At 35.9% G+C, this 17,700-nt stretch overlaps 1 protein-coding gene across 1 annotated transcript in view; it reads left to right on the top strand.

Annotated features, from left to right (window-relative positions):
• LOC100372452 (cullin-associated NEDD8-dissociated protein 1-like) overlaps positions 1–17,588 on the top strand; it is a 49,382-nt gene extending 31,794 nt beyond the window's left edge. The window contains exons 25-36 of the mRNA XM_085508099.1: positions 755–822; positions 2,487–2,581; positions 3,195–3,298; positions 3,786–3,853; positions 4,819–4,933; positions 6,962–7,036; positions 7,501–7,689; positions 8,076–8,147; positions 8,649–8,759; positions 13,488–13,548; positions 14,001–14,147; positions 14,935–17,588. Of these exons, the coding sequence (XP_085364225.1) occupies positions 755–822; positions 2,487–2,581; positions 3,195–3,298; positions 3,786–3,853; positions 4,819–4,933; positions 6,962–7,036; positions 7,501–7,689; positions 8,076–8,147; positions 8,649–8,759; positions 13,488–13,548; positions 14,001–14,147; positions 14,935–15,065 (1,236 nt within the window). The 3' untranslated portion in view covers positions 15,066–17,588. The remainder of the gene's footprint in view (positions 1–754; positions 823–2,486; positions 2,582–3,194; positions 3,299–3,785; positions 3,854–4,818; positions 4,934–6,961; positions 7,037–7,500; positions 7,690–8,075; positions 8,148–8,648; positions 8,760–13,487; positions 13,549–14,000; positions 14,148–14,934) is intronic.
• The last annotated feature ends 112 nt before the right edge of the window (positions 17,589–17,700 follow it).

The raw sequence follows: 17,700 nt of genomic DNA, 5'->3' as shown, positions 1-17,700 counted from the left end.
TATACATCATGTCATAGATAGACAGATATATTGGTTTGACGATCCTATTCAAAATGGCCGAATGAATGTCATTTTTGTGCTAAAAAACCATCAAATATCAAGCATTTATGGATGGTTTTCATTCAAACTTGGTACATACATTAGACATTACGGGTTCCTGATGCACGTCATTTTATTTTTCAGATCAGACTCAAAATGGCTGTCCGGTGGCCATTTTGTTTTAATGAATGGGTTTCCAGACCCTATGTCTGACTTGTTTTGACTGATTATGTTCAAATTTTTAATATTCATTATACATCATGTCACAGATATACGGATAGATTGGTTTGACGATCCTTTTCAAAGTGGCCTAATGGTGGCTATTTTTGTGCTAAAAAACTTGTTTTATTTTTTAGATCGGATTCTGAATGGCTGACTAGTGGCCATTTTGTTTTAATGACCGGGCTTCTGAGCCATATCTCTGACATGCTTTGACTGACCATATTCAAATTTCATATATTCATTATACATATATTCATAATGGCTGATTTTGTTTTTATTAATGCTGTTCCAGAGCAATATCTCTCAATACTCATTTGACGATCAGACACAAATGTCAATCATTTAAATGTTAAACAATCATCATATTCCTGACATGTTTATATTCCAGCTATATTACTATAAACAAAACTTTATATCTTAAATTTGATAACTAACGGGGACTGTGCCATGCATGGCTTTTATTCTATGTTTCTGCTTATATCTATTTTCTTAGAATCCTAAGTCAACTGATTCTATTCGTCTGTTTGCGTTACTGGCACTAGGGGAAATTGGCAAGCATGTGTAAGTACATATTTATGTATTGGTTAGAAGTTACTTGTAGTTCTCTCACTATAGTTGATACCAAAATAATTAACAACTATACTAATGTCTATACTCGTATATAAAAATACCCAGCATTTGTTCATTCAATAATGTACTCCTACGCAATATAAAAAGTTAGGGGTTGTCCACCTAATTTTTGAGATAATGGTGGCTGTATTTTAGAAAATGGCGCCCATATTTTCAGTAACACGATTTCACCATAGGTTCTTTTAATGGTAATGGAGATATTGTGTCATATCTCAAATTGTAAATGTAGTTAATAAAATTTACTAAAAAAAAATTTCTCAAGAATTATTAAAAATTACATTAATAATGTATATGGGAAAATATTTTCTATTAAATGTTTTCTGTTCACAATTATACATTTACTAACACTCAAAAATATCCAGAAAGTTCCCAGGTATGCCAAGAATGATGGGGGTATTCTGTTATTCTGAATTATTAAGAAAATCAGAGTTTAAAAATGCCAAAAAAATTTCATTGGAATTGTACTAAAATTAGCGATTAAGAAAAACATTTGGATAAGTTTCTCAAAACAGATCACTGTAACACACAAAATAATGGTATTTCATGGTGCCATGGGACAATAGCTTCATGATTTTTACATAAAATACCAATAAACATTCAGGGATCTGCCCACGCTGGTCGGCGCCAGTCGCTAGCGATGGGCACTCAGAATTTCTGACCAGGACAAAAAATTGGCGACCAGCACTATTCTATTTGTTTATGATACACACAGGATGTCGGCCACTGGACCATCATTCTATTGTCCTTGTTGGTTTTAACACACAACAACACAATGCAAAAAATTAACACACAACAAAACTTGAAAGAAGACATTGCTGTTCAAAATCAACGGGCACATGCAGAGGTCATCTGCCTAATGTGGTTTTGTTTTAACCTCCGATTGACATTCTGTTTTAACAAACAAAACCAGATCGGAATAAGTCGTACATCAAGATAATGGAAGGGAAGACAACGATAAATAAACAGAAGGAAGGATTACCATTGCAAGTTTAGTTGTGTGTAGGATTTGTTGAGTTGAACAATAACTTGCTCACTTCACCGGCAGCGATGCGTCAAGCTGTCATTAGTTTAATCTGCACTTGCACTCAAGTGTAGTAAACTCCATTGATGTTTTTGTTTCCACTTTGGCTGTAACAAACGGACGACATGCTTTGGCAACTAAAATGGCTGCCAGGCCAGAGGTCAATGTCTCAAAATATGTATTTTAGACGTGATTGCGAAAATAAAGTGTATATATTTTTTTCACTTTTCACTTTCATCAAAGCAGATTAATTTAATATTGAAATATTTAAAATAAAAGTTAAAATAATTAAAGTAGTTAAATCCTAGCTAGAAGAATGGAAAAATGAATATTAATTAGCTCATGAATATTAATGAACTCGTGAATATTAATTAGCGATCAGCACTCAAATCAGGTTTGCAGAACCCTGAACATTGTCATGTGATTTATGACAACTACCTCAAAAAAAATACCTCAAAGGCAATTTTTTTGCTGCCACTTATGGTTGTTTCTGTCACAATTGAATACAAGTAAGTTGATACAACAATCCAATTCATAGTGGCATTGTCTTAATATTGTTTATATTTGTTTACAGTGATCTCAGTAGCCAAGCTGATTTACAGTCTGTTATAATCAACGCTTTCTCATCACCAAATGAAGAGGTAAAATCAGCCGCGTCATATGCATTAGGTATGTATGTCACCTTGATGTGTCCTCATCATTTTTCAGTACCCATCTCTCACAAAGTATGTGTGTGTGTCTTCATCCTGCTGTGGACTTGCCGATCCATGATTTCAGCTCATAGTCGGTCTTCTCGGTGGTTGTCAGCCTTGAGGTAAACAATTCTCTTATTTCATGGATCCTATCCATCTTCTGGAAATGTTGCCTTAATTTTGCTCATTAAACATTTAAATTTATTCCAACGTTACAAAGCTATTAGTTAATTTTGTACATACAACACGAGAACATACAACCGTTCTTCATTTTTCGGATTAGGAGCATACTATATTTATCAGCAAGCAACATCAGTCGCCTACTGACCACAGAGGCAAAATTTAAATTACTAGATGAAAGTTAGCTACCAGTATTACATCTAGCTCTATGAATACATCAAATTCCCCATGTAGCTAGTGTTGTAAGTGCATGATTGCCATGCAGGACCCTTGACATGATTAATTTGAGAGCTATCTTATGCAACTTCTCTTATAACAGAAATCTGAATTTTTACAAAAATATATTTGATCATGACAAAACTTCACGACTTCTTCAATAATAATGTATTTATAATGTTTCTTTTATTCAGGTAATGTTAGTGTTGGAAATTTGTCTCTGTATTTACCCTTTGTGTTGAATGAAATAGAAACACAGCCAAAGAGACAATATCTATTATTACACTCACTGAAAGAGGTAAGCCACTCATTCAATTCCTAGTATTTGACATAAAAATATTTGCCACTTTGGTCATCTGTGGGTCAATTAGTTGGCCGAGTTTAACCTTTTCACCACCAGTTCCCGCTTTTCAACACAAATTCACAAAATATTCCTGTTTATAGTCTGCACTTTCCTGCAGGAGATTGGGACAAAAGTAGACAAATTTTTTGAGTAAAAACTGAAAATTGGCTAAAAAAAATTCTGTTGGCTCCAAAATTAGAGTTGCAAAAATATTAAACAAATGTGCTAACAAATTTAGATGAGAATGTCTAGTGGTGAAAAGGTTATTTGAATTTGTGTTGAAAAATCACGAGACAAAGATGTGATAGCCTGGTTAATGACACGTTGAGATACTCATCTATGTCAGTGCAGAACACAAAACTGGAGAAAATACTGTTTTTTATTCTGGAAATTGTCTACATCCATATAGAGATATTTCTAACTAAAATAAATTGTTTTTCAGATTATTGCATGTCAGTCAGTCAACCGCACATCAGTGGACATTCTCAAACCATTCGTTGGGAATATTTGGTAAGTTACTAAACTAACCTCTACAAACTTGAAAATAGACATCTGCAATACCATATAGTAACAAACCATTTCCCATATTTGGACATGATAAAATACAACTGTATTGCATTGCATAATATTTTAACGTAATTTGATAATAATGATGCAACTATTCTTGTGTTGTGAGGTTTGACATAAAAAATAAAAGGATAGTATGCAAATTAACTGAAACAAAATAATTTATATATCAAATTCAAACACCTGGTTCAATTGACTTGGTGTTTTGTGTGTTTGTTACAATACAACACAAGGCTCATTCATGTTCCAGGGCCACTACATTCTTTGCTACTGTAAATGCATTAAATATTCATTGAGGTTTTAATTTCACTATTTTTGGTGATGAATTAAAATCTTCTGAATTAAATCTACATGAACATGTAAAATAAAATAAAACTTGTTACCTTGACAAATTTGTAAAATTAACCCACAGTGAATAAGCTCAAAATAGTGAAAATAAAAGGTTTTACATTATGCACCAGCTGGCATACTAGCATGTGCTAACACCAAGCCCTGTTATATCACTGTGGATTAAACACCTCACATATGCAGATAGTATATGATATATCCATCATTACAATCAATGAAATCATCCTTGGTGCCATACTGGATGAGGAGGTTATTCTATGCGAGTGTGACGTCTTTGGGACTATACTTTATTGTATGCATCAGAATACTTACTTTTGTAATGGTGATATGTCCCTTGATCACCTGAGTGTATTGATATGTAAAAAGTAGTGCCGGTGTAACTGAAAATAGCGGGATAAACAAAAAGTTAAACTTAAAAGCTCTCTGGTTTCTTTGATGTTTTGTGTGTTCCTGAGTCAACACATCACAGTGAGATAGTGTGCTAGCCACTAAGTTAGCCCACTATCAGGCATAGTCAACTTATTACTCTGTATGCATGTAATGTGATCTTTGTTTTTCAGGGATTTACTTTTTAATCATTGTGAATGTGCAGAGGAAGGTACACGGAATGTTGTGGCAGAATGCCTTGGTAAACTTACTCTTATAGATCCTGCTTCATTACTACCTAAACTAAAGGTCTGTATACTTTCTTTTCCTGTCAACAAAAGTACTAAAAAGTTCTAGTATCTTGTCACTCTAATCAAACCAGTTATTAGTTTCATAATTATGCTAACAGTTTATGGTTATATCTTAGTGAGCATTTGTGCCACTGCATGAGATGTTAGCAGGACACATGTTCCCCTTGTCTTTCACTGATATAGGTGTAGTTTATACTCTCCATACATCAGTCAAGCCCTCCATCTTGAACAAGTTATGTAACAATCTTCAATACAAGTGAAGGACAAAATACCGTAAATTGCTGAACATGTATTAACTTTTTCACCATGAATTCTGTTTTTCAAAAACTTTTGTCATCCTTGAATTACCATATAATCATTCCATAGTTAGCATTTACATTTCCTTATATGGAAGGATGCTCATATCCTGTGCGAAACCACAAAATTACGGTAATTTGCAGCAATGCTGTGACAAATGTATTATAATGTCTATTATTAGTCCCCGTTCGGATGAAGTCTGAAAACGGGGACTTATAATTTGGTCTCTGTCCGTCCATGTGTCCGTCCGGAGTCGTATCTCAGAATCCCTTGGACCGTTTCTGTTCATTCTTTGCATGTACCTAGTACTTTATGTGGGACATATGCACATGCAGTGGTTTAGCGATTCGATTCAAAATGGCCGACTGGCAGCCATCTTGTTTTTTGAAAATGTTGTATTTTGGACATGCTTTGTCAGTTGTCATTCAAACTTGGTACATAGATTATACATGTTAGGATACATGTCCATGACGATTTATTTCGCAATTGGATCAAAGATGGTCGACTGGCAGGCATTTTTTTTTTTTTTTTTTTTTTTGTTATGCGGTATCTTGGACGTGCTCTGTCAGTTTTCATTCAAATTTGGCACATACATGTACTTTATATATGTTAGGATGCATGTCCATGACAATTTGTTTCAAAATCTGGTTGAGGATGGCTGATTGACAGCCATCTGACTTTTTGGCCTTACTACTATATTTCCACAATTTATGTACCATTTTCATTCGTATTTGGCACATACATCATACATATCAGTGTGTTTCATAATCAGATCAAAGATGGCCGAATAACGTCTGTTTTTATTTTTGGCCATAAACAATCTGTTGTATACGCCACTTGGAACTCAAGTTTCAAGGACACACTCGCGACAACACCTCCGCTTTAATATGACGAGCACAAAGAGAACTTTCTGTGTCATTTTCAATGACTTGTTATTATACATCTTTCATCGTAACGTCATAAGTTACAGCGTCCCGTTATTTTGTGGTATTTTACGGGGTATTTCCATCCTACCATATTAGGAAATACGAATACCAAATATGGAGTGATTACACACATAAGCATCCTCTAATAATAAAAACAAACATGGCTGTCACCAGAGTTTGACCGGACTCCACACAAAGAAGTTCGCTGATTCTGTTCTAAACCTTTTGGATTTCCGCATTACCCGGGTGTATCCTTGGAAGAAAAAGATGTATAATAATAAGCTTATTACGTGGATACCTCAAAGTCCGCACTCAGACAGTACGTCGCGCATCGACCTCTGTTGCACGTCTGTCAATACTCCAGCTGTACTGTCTTTGTGCATACTTTGAGGTATCCTTGTAATAACCTTATATTATACATCAGTAAATAATCCCTGAAAACAATAACATTTTCCATTTTGTAAAAAGCTGTATCTGTAAATGTATCTACACTTGTCTGAACATTCAAATTTTTTTTGTATTGGATAAATACTAACACCAACATTCACATACTAATCAAATTTCAATCAAACTCATCCACCTCTGCTATGTTTCAGTCAAAACATGCCTACGTAGTGCTACTTGCATACTTAGCAGTATTCTAGTGATAACCTTATATGAATAGCTTAGGTGAGGATGAACATTGTGCTGGAATCTTGTTGTGATTCTACAAAAATCACCAGAGAAAGCAAGCTTCCCCAGACTTGAGTGAACAATGTGTCACCTTGTTCTGCATTTAATCTTGTATATTCTATTTTTTTCAGCAAAATTTGTCCTCACCTTCACCGTATACTAGAAGTACAGTAGTTACAGCAGTTAAATTCACAATTTCAGACCATGTAAGTATAGTGTGTTTATCTACACTTGTGTTCAGTCTAAACCATGTACATGACCAAATTATATCTTAGGAATGACCACAGTTGGATACTGGAATGCCTTGTAACAATGTTACGTTCATGAGCCCATAGACTGCTGTTGTAGTGGATTTAAATAAAGTTGTGCATGATACAATAACCTGAGAACGGATGAAAAAAGTTGGAGTGATGCTTACCCTTTTGTTTTTGGAATAACTTGCTGCAAACTCTGAACATAAGGCCAGCTCAACAGTGAACTCAGGCTCATTAGTTCACTAGTAAAAAAAGAACTTAAGGAACATCTCTTTTAAATGTTATAATACCTATGTAGTGCAGTGTATACATTGTGTGGCTTGTAGAATAATACGTTTTTGATATGCATCTCACATGCTGATCTGTGGCATACTTGTGTACTTGTGAATGCTGATGTGAATGTTATTTGATTTCAGCCACAACCAGTGGATTCATTGCTGAAAGTCTGCATCGGTGATTTTCTGAACACAATGCAGGATCCTGATCTGAATGTCCGTCGTGTTGCCTTGGTAACATTTAACTCAGCTGCACATAATAAACCATCATTAATTCGAGACCTGTTAGATGACATACTTACACATTTGTACAATGAAACAAAAATAAGGGTAAGATGAATGTGTTTATCTGAATATTTTTTTTCTACCCACAATCTCCGCTATAAAATACTAGTAGCCATTGTTAACACTAGACTCCCTTAGATGCTACTGGCAACTCTTTCTGACAATGGCCAGAGATTACTATACAATAAAATGTTTTGGGTTAGCTCTTTTAATTTTATAGTAAAAGGACAATATGCATATTTTCTATATTCACATGGGACCTTTGCAGAGTTTAACTTTGATCACAATCCTGGAGTAACAAAGTTCTTACTCAGATTGTCCTTTCTATTTTGAGGAATATGTACACTACTTTTATTGTCAACTAAACTTGTGTGTTGTGTGTTCCAGTCTGGATAACATGTCTTATTAATGGTTTTCTCATCAATTTATAGAAAGATCTGATTCGTGAAGTTGAGATGGGTCCTTTTAAGCATACTGTGGATGATGGTTTGGATATCCGAAAGGTAAGCTTACATGTACAAGGCACACTTGAATTGTGTTTCAATGCATGCTAATTCTTCTGCATTCAGTTTGAGGCATCTTTCTCGTTCTCACATGGATGGGCCATTTTCACCAATCAGACCTCAGCAAGCCCATACGTTTAGAAATGGGCTTCGAAATGAATATAATTGCTGAAACTTTGTTTATTGATTAGTAGCCAATGACGTGTTGATTATACGCCAAATTAGCTATCTGAATCTATGCAAATGTAAAAAATAACAGTGCCTAGACCGATGCTGAAATAAACATGTGATAAACAAAATTCACTTGGATAAAATTTACTGTGATTGCAGCCATGTTAGAAGCCAGTTATAGAATGACAAGTGCCCTATACAAGTTTATGACGTTGTTCTGCTAATCTCAAAACCTGTGAAAGATTGCTTGTCATTCAATGACCTATACCAATACATCAATAAATCTTTTTTTTGTGTAGTTACCATGGTGAGTAATTATTTCTTTACTAGGCTGCCTTTGAATGTATGTATACACTACTAGATTCTTGCCTGAACAGGATAGATATCTTTGAATTTTTGAACCACGTGGAGGATGGACTTAAAGACCATTATGATATCAAAGTAAGTAGAAACATATGTATTTTATGTATAGTAACCTGTTTTCTCAGCAGTGACAAAAACATTTTGCTTGCTTGCACACAGGCCTGACAGTTATTGCATGATACCCTTCTATTAGCAATTCCAAAAGAGAGAATGGAATCCTCTCTAAGGGAACTGATCATTACCACCCAGCCGGTTTCCTGTGAGTTTGACTCGGTTTACCGTACCGATCGTTGCTTTACCGTACCGGTCATTGCTTTACCGTACCGGTCATTGCTTTACCGTACCGGCCGGTGCTTTACTGTACCGGCCGGTGCTTTACTGTACCGGCTGGACAATTACCGTACTGATAGGACCAATACCGACTATTTATCACCTTCGATTAATGAATGCATGGTAAGCAAAGCCCCGGTAACTGATCGGCGCCCTGCCGGTAACCGTGAGTCATGCATGAATTAATTGGGCATTTTGCAAACAATAAGAATTTTTTTTTACGACTTGTACAACAGTGTTACGTCCCAGTCGACTAGAGGACTCGATGGTTTAATTATTTGTTTATATTTGTCAGTAGCTCACACAGTGGAAAGAAAGTCGGACAACCGTCGAAATACAAATAAATAAATTAAATAAAAAAGTCTTTCTGAAATTCTTCGCATGTGTTTTTTTCAATATATGTGTGTTATTCACATATTCATGATCGCCTGTAACGCTATAAAACGACAGTCCTACATCGTAGCTTACCCACGACGTTGAATAAAACGTCTCAACCTGTCGCATGAATTCGATGATACTTGCATAATGTGTCAGCGTGACTCGCTTGGCCGAGCTCACATGTATTTAAATTCGGGCTTGGGCGTTCGAAAATCTGTTTTGATACTTTGTTGACAATAAAACGCGCAACGCGTGCACGTAGTCCAGATAAAATTCAAGTGCGTAAAACGGAATTTGACCTTTCTCTAGGTCAACATTTTTCCATTGCTTTTCGACCTCATTTTGTGATTTTGCTTATGGAATTGACCAAACATATTTACACACCCCCTCCAACAATCCCCAATGTAACTTTATTATAACAAAACAGAGTGTGCAAGTGTGCCGGTATATCTCTTTTTGGAACATGTGATTGGCCCTGAAAAGGGCTGTTTGGTTTGGGGCAGAATACGTTTTAGACTGGAAAGGTTGGGACTTTTTTTTGTTTTACAAAAAAAAAATATAATTACAGCCAATACAAAGTCAGCTTGGACATTCAGTTGTGAGACATAACAAAATAAACGGTGCCAGCGATAGATTTTGCGAATGAAAGAACAAACTAAACGCAATCAAAGGCGCCGACCACTCGCGTTGGAAATAAACTAATAAAATGCGTTGCGACGAGAAATCTCGTCTGCATCTATCATTCACGCAAACGCACACACATGCTATTTTCGTATGTTGAATACGTTGGCAACGTCGTCAAATATTTAGCCCAATCACTGAATAAAAAAACATCCAAGCACACGTGCACTGGCGCCAGATAAAGTGAAAAAATGAAAACAAAATTACGTCTGCACTGTGCATTTGTAACAATAACCAAAACCATTAGGTTACATGCCAAAACTACCGACTCAGGATTCATCATACACAAATATAGCCACTTTCATGGAACTGTTATTTTTGTAATCCACTTTGTCGGCTCAGTTGATTTGGGAGCACTGATCCCAATTTTAAAAAAATAAAAATATCGTATAAAATAAAGACGCAGTTCCGTCTGTAGTCATATCCAACAGTTCACATGGACGTACTGGGAGCTCCATGGTCTCACAAAAATCATGTGTAGCATTATCACGCGCAACTTGAATGTAAATATTATGCAATAATAATGGTAAAGTTTAATCTCTGACAAATAAAAAGACGCAACAAATTGCCCTGGTGGTGTATTTGACCTCGAAAGCTACCGCATAGCTAACATGAACAAAATGATATATAAACAGACTATAACTACAAACTAAACAAATTCTACTCAAATTAATTCTACAGTTTTGCTTTCTCTGGCGATCCTGTGCATAAAACTGAAATTTAAACAGGTCGGCATTTTACCGGTAAACCGGAAAATCAATGCATAAATTAACTTGTCAGAAGTGTGAATTGCCTCCTGCCAGTAGGGTAACGGCCTTGCCGGTACGGCTAATGACCTTCGGGTACGGTAAAGAAACGCATGCCGCAGAAGACTCACAGGAAACCGGCTTGGTGGTAATGATCAGTTCCCTATGGGTATGTAAAAACTGTCACCCTGTATGCTGTCTGTCTTCAGTGCATGTAAAAAAAACAGCAACCTTGTTGTAAATTGTTGTGCTTTCTTGGGCTTTCTCATTGGTGCTATATGAAAACAGCATTAGGAAAAATCAAACAAGATTGCTGCAAAATGTTTTGTATGTGAACAGCATTAGGTTGACCTACAGTACAGTACTCATTTTGCCCAACCTCCCGCCTGCTTCCGGATTTCAATCGCTTTTTTTTCGCTCGCTTTGTTCAATTCGACCGGACAATTTCCGCTTTAATTTCGACCGCGCAAATCCGGAAGTGTCTGCTCGCGCGCTCGCTCGCTTGCTTGCTTGTCTGACAGCGCAACTGCCCGCATTTACAGTTCATTACCTATTGTCTTGTGTACAAGTGTATCATTTTTGTTTATATGATGTTAAAAGAAGAATAAATACAATCAGAAATTTATAGAATGACTGTTGAAAAAATACGGTGGATCACACTGCCATATAAAATTGGTAATAATACATATGCGTAGTAATAAAAATGTCCACCATAAACAAGATCAAACCAAATATGTGAAATCAAATACAACACTGACACAGACACAACTAATATGAAATAAAACCATCTATTTTTGGTGGAGAACGAAAAATGTCTACTGTAGAGTACTGTATTTGTTGATTAACCGTGTGTAGAATGACGGTTATACCGGTATGTGCAGTTTTGTTTTGCGCACCCAGACACTAGCAAAAGTTAACCCGATAGATTTCCTTAACTACAGCATTCATATTACTTATGCAAATTGAGTAAGGGTCATAGTGTGAGTTGTGTTCGCAAATAACTAAGTGTCAAATTATTTTGAGCGCCGTTCGGAATAAATTTAGTCAAAATCACACACAGAAACACACACACAACACACAAATACTAGTACTCAATACAAATCACGATTGATTGACCAGTTATATAGCTGCTTGAACTACGCACACAAGGACGTAAATATGTAAATACAGGTCACAGTTTGACTTGTGTAGCAAACGTTACTATGTGTCAAGTGATTTGAAGGAGTCTTTGTCCCCCTTCCCAATACACAGAAGCAATACGCATTGTATTTTGAATCGTCATTAAAACCTAAATTTATTACGAATAAAAACATAAGTTTATAGATACAATGTATGATCATCGTTACTCCAGCGGTCAGTTGGCAAGCGGACGATGTTTCTGAAGCCAGCCATAGCAAGTGCGAGCGAACAAATGCTAGCTAGCAAACAAGAGCGAGCGAAAAAAAAAACGGTTGGTTTCCTGTCGGAAAGCAGCGAGCGGTTGGAAATTAAGCGATAAGCGGTCGGAGAAAAAGCGATAAAAGCGGGAGGTTGGGCGGAATGAGTATTGTAGGAATTATAATTCAGCTAACCCATGTAACTTGTTTTTCATCACCATTGTAAATTCCCATTCAACCACTGATGTGGTCATATTTGCTGTAATGGGGTCATGTTCTGCGTAATAATGGTATTATTAAAAACTGTTAGCTGAAATAAATCTGAGAATCGCCTCGCCAGAATCAATCATCCTTAAGTATGAGTGTACGAGAAGTAAAAATTCTGGAAATAACCACCAGTTTAAAGCGCGGTAGTCGTTGTGCTGCGCATGTGCAAGATATATGGATTTCATATAAACAAAGATGATGACTTTGACTGTTGCGCAGATCAACGAGTACGTTTCCAAGCTGTAATTAGATAATTTTCATGTGATTGGACGGTATCTAAGGAGTCACCAGCGGTAATCAGTGCAAGTCGCGCCCAGGTCAAACCTCAAACCTCAAACATAATTTCCATTTGAATAGTGCATTGGATTGTGATTTCCATTTGAATAGTGCATTGGATTGTGATTTCCATTTGAATAGTGCATTGGATTGTGATTTCCATTTGAATAATGCATTGGATTGTGATTTCCATTTGAATAGTGCATTGGATTGTGATTGCCATTTGAATAGTGCATTGGATTGTGATTGCCATTTGAATAGTGCATTGGATTGTGATTTCCATTTGAATAGTGCATTGGATTGTGATTTCCATTTGAATAGTGCATTGGATTGTGATTTCCATTTGAATAGTGCATTATATTGTGATTTCCATTTGAATAGTGCATTGGATTGTGATTGCCATTTGAATAGTGCATTGGATTGTGATTTCCATTTGAATAGTGCATTGGATTGTGATTGCCATTTGAATAGTGCATTATATTGTGATTTCCATTTGAATAGTGCATTATATTGTGATTTCCATTTGAATAGTGCATTGGATTGTGATTTCCATTTGAATAGTGCATTGGATTGTGATTGCCATTTGAATAGTGCATTATATTGTGATTTCCATTTGAATAGTGCATTATATTGTGATTTCCATTTGAATAGTGCATTGGATTGTGGGAAAATCAATGTTTATCATCAAAAATGTGGAACATGCGCAGCGCGACGATTACCACGCTTTAATTTCACATTTGTTTTACTTTCAGATGCTTACATACCTAATGTTAGCCAGGTTATCATATCTATGTCCTAGCGCTATTTTGCAACGTAAGTACTTAAAACGTGTTTTTTTTATTCTGATGTAGGGTATTACAGAAAAAATATAATCTCAATGCACTTTACATAAAAATAGTTATAAAAATACATTACTTAGAAAAATAAGACTACATCAAAAATCAGATAAAAACATATTGTACTGATGTACTATGGTAAGCTATATGGTGAAGATTAGTTTTTATGGGAGTTCTAGGAAGTGTGTTCCAGAGCTTTGGGTGCAACAACCGAAAATGCCCTTTTTTATAACAGGGTTCCAAATAACCTTATAGTGGACATGTGGAGTTATATGCTCATGTTTATGTAAAATGGTAATCGATCAAGGTGCTGACAATATTTTTCCTATTCATTTTAGCTTCTTGTGTAGGTGTTACATCTGTTTTATGTATATTCCATCCAGTTATTTCATTGCTGAGGTTTATCCATCTTTGTGTTTCTATTTACAGGTTTAGACAGATTGATTGAACCATTGAGAGCCACATGTACTACCAAAGTAAAAGCTAACTCTGTCAAGCAAGAGTTTGAAAAACAAGACGAATTGAAAAGGTCTGCAATGCGAGCTGTAGCAGCATTAATGGCTATACCAGATAGTGGTAAGTTGGCCATTCTTCCACCTGATTAGTTCTGGAGAGCATCCTAGGGTGTCATCAAGTCACTATGAGTTTTCAGCATCTTAGGGTGTCATCAAACAACTGAGTTTTCAGCATCTTAGGGTGTCATCAAACAACTGAGTTTTCAGCATCTTAGGATGTCATCAAGTCAATATGAGTTTTCAGCATCTTAAGATGTCATCAAGTCAATATGAGTTTTCAGCATCTTAGGATGTCATCAAGTCAATATCAGTTTTCAGCATCTTAGGATGTCATCAAGTCAATATGAGTTTTCAGCATCTTAGGATGTCATCAAGTCAATATCAGTTTTCAGCATCTTAGGATGTCATCAAGTCAATATGAGTTTTCAGCATCTTAGGATGTCATCAAGTCAATATGAGTTTTCAGCGTCTTAGGATGTCATCAAGTCAATATGAGTTTTCAGCATCTTAGGATGTCATCAAGTTATCAAATTTCATGCAAGATAGATTGATGGTCCTTGTAGGTATTTTTCCTTACAAGTAGTTATATTTTGCACACTCATGTAACAGAGTTCCAACATTAATGTGTGGAGTAGAGATTCTTTTAGTATGCTTCTGAGTTTACATTTGTAACATTAGTTTAAAGTCTTTTCTTATGTGTCATTGTTAACAAGCAAAATTCTACCCATGAGGATTTGTGCTTTTAGCTTGCTTGGAACTCAATTCCTACACATACGCAGATGATGACCTCTCGGCGTTAACACATAAAATAACACTTCTAAGACTACTGTATTTTTTGTTATTTCCAGATAAAAATCCTCTGATGAATGAATTTGTCTCTCAGATCCGCTCCAGTCCTGAAATGTCTACTATGTTTGACAGTATTCAGAAAGATGCAGCTGCCAGTGTCAGTTCAGATTCACTCATGGATACAAGCTAAATATCCAACTATCCGCTGTTTGTTTCATGCCCCTACAATAATCATATTTCAATAAATACAAACTATAGTGAGGTGCAGTTGACATAACATTGTCCGTTTAGTTGGTAGTATTTTTATTCAGTTGTCAGTATATATGTACATGTATGTATAAACCGCAGTTATTAATCCAAGCGCCGCTTGAAAACCCTGGGCCATGTTATGACTATTTAATTTTGAACTGCCAATCAAACTTTAGATCACCCAATTGTGTTGCCATGACAGCACATATGAGCATGGATGCGATAAAAATGCCTCAATTAGTTGTAATTGGATCATAGCGCAATTCAATCAAGTTTAGTATGTCTAGTATGTAAATTATCACAAGATGACTTGTTGGACATGTGTCCTTGTGTTTCCACTAACCCAACCTTGCTCACATATGTATGCCAATCCTGTGACTATTAATAGCACCTAGAGGGTGCTCACTTCCTGTTTCTCGCTGCAACATAATACATTGTTTTGTATGATTGCATATGTACTATTATTGAATCAAACAGTGTACCACCAGATAGGGCTCTGTGCTACCACTATTCATAGCACACCATATTAACTTTTTGGGGCAAAGACAATCTAAGATGAATGCTTGATAGTCCGAATAAAGTAAATAGTGTTTTTTTGTAAAGTAATAATTTCTATAAATAAATTTAGCATAAATGGAATTAATGCACTAAAAACAATATTTTGACTTTTCTGCTTGAACCACAAGACAGTATTGTGTTCATTTGAAATATATTTTGATTAATTGTGCAAGGTATCACTGATTTATTAACACACCACCTGCTCAAAGGCCTCCATGTATAGCCAAAAAAATAGTGTCGGCATGCAATGCGTTAAAGGGGAACCGATATTATAAATAGGGGCAAGATGGCCACCGCAATTAGTATGTTAATCCGAACCAAGCCGCTCACATCATGGCAGGAGCTCCTGGAAATGTGCTATTTACAATGTTTAGAGATCAAGCTTTGATTCCAAATAGATTTCTACTGGGGCATGAATATGTACGCTACTGATTACATTCATCTGGCTGGGCTTTTGATGCATAAATGTTGTTTTCGGTCAAAACATGCCACGACGAGTAAAAATCCTGAGTTTAAAATGGTGGCTAATGCATGCAAAATGCATGTCAATCACGGTTTGATTAGGTGAGCATAATAAGCATTCATTTACTTAGTGGACAGAGGCGGAGTTAATTACCCATGAGCATGTGGTGCAATCCATGGGATTGAGCAATTCCCCTTTAAGGTGATTGCACTCAACATGCAAGTTCAGTATGACCATGTGATCATCTACAATACAATGCAGTGCCACAATACAAGTTATATTGTGTAAACATATCCTAATAACACAGCTTACACTCGCAGCATTATGTGTGGCATTCACTGTACTGTGCAAAGAAAACACCTCACTAGTCATGTTGTTCACCATTAAATAGTTTTTGTATTGTACAATGAAACTCATTGTACACGTATGTTATTTTCAGTTTGGTTATCATAGTAAACAGTGTTGGTGCTCTGGCTAAAGCATTTCTCGGTCAACTTTCTCACTATAAATACTTTTTTAAACTTGGTGTACTTTGAAATCTCTAATGTGATTTGTTTGGTGCATACCACACAGCAACATGCACATATTGTGTGTGGCTTTCATAATGTAAATCCAGTTGAAAACATTTTCATAAGTTTCACGATCATTACCAAAATTAAAACAACATTTTTGCATGGTTGCAAATATTTCAAATAAGTTAATTTATTTTGATTCACAGCTGAAATAGTTTATCTTGTTACTACCACAGAATTTATTATGAATTTAGAACCGCTTCAAAAAATGTTTCCTTGTCATGAATAAAGCATTGTTTTGTGATAGGATGGTGAGGGGGGTCCAAAAGTATTTCAGTTTACGGTGTACTTTATGTTGCCTCAATAATTCACTTGGTTTTACTTCATGAAGTTATACAGTCGCTATCGGGACAGAATAATGTGGCCATTGTATGCTGCAAGTTATAAATACTATCTCTGTATTTTGTTATTTACCGCTATGTCTTTAGGTGGCCACACTTTGTGTAAAAGCTGGCACCGACACATGTTAACATGGCATCCTTGACACATCTGTATGACATGCATTCCTGCAGTTATCAAATACTAAAAATTGTCACACTATTCTGTCCTTAGTTGTTTGTAGAGAACCGCTTCTGAATTATGTATTGTACATTATAGTAAATGCACAAGAAACTTTGCAGAAGTTAAACTCGTACACATTTGCCATGGGATGCCTCTTATAAAGCTGCTCAGTAAGGACCTTTGCTGGGACATCAGCCGGTTCAATGCAAATTACAAGCTGTTTTTATTTGTTTTGATTTTTGAAACAGTTAGAAATGTTAAGATGGAGTTGTAAAGAGAAATTTTGTTGGCTGAAAGCAACATTTTGAATGTTCAAAATAAGCAGAATGATGTTAATAAATTGTGTGGCTTCACACTGAACTTCTAAAAATGAGTTTTATTTGCCTTGCAAAGGGCTAGTGAATGGGTTTGTGTGTGTGGTCGTGGTGCAAATGTTGTGACTACTTCAATTTAACTTTACAGCGACTTGTAACAACCCTCAC

The sequence above is a fragment of the Saccoglossus kowalevskii genome, chromosome 14, assembly GCF_978046115.1.
Source record: "Saccoglossus kowalevskii chromosome 14, keSacKowa6.1, whole genome shotgun sequence".
Classification (NCBI taxonomy): Eukaryota; Metazoa; Hemichordata; class Enteropneusta; family Harrimaniidae; genus Saccoglossus; species Saccoglossus kowalevskii.
The sequence above is the reverse complement of the archived record's forward strand: the minus strand, read 5'-3'. Positions and strand labels throughout refer to the sequence as shown.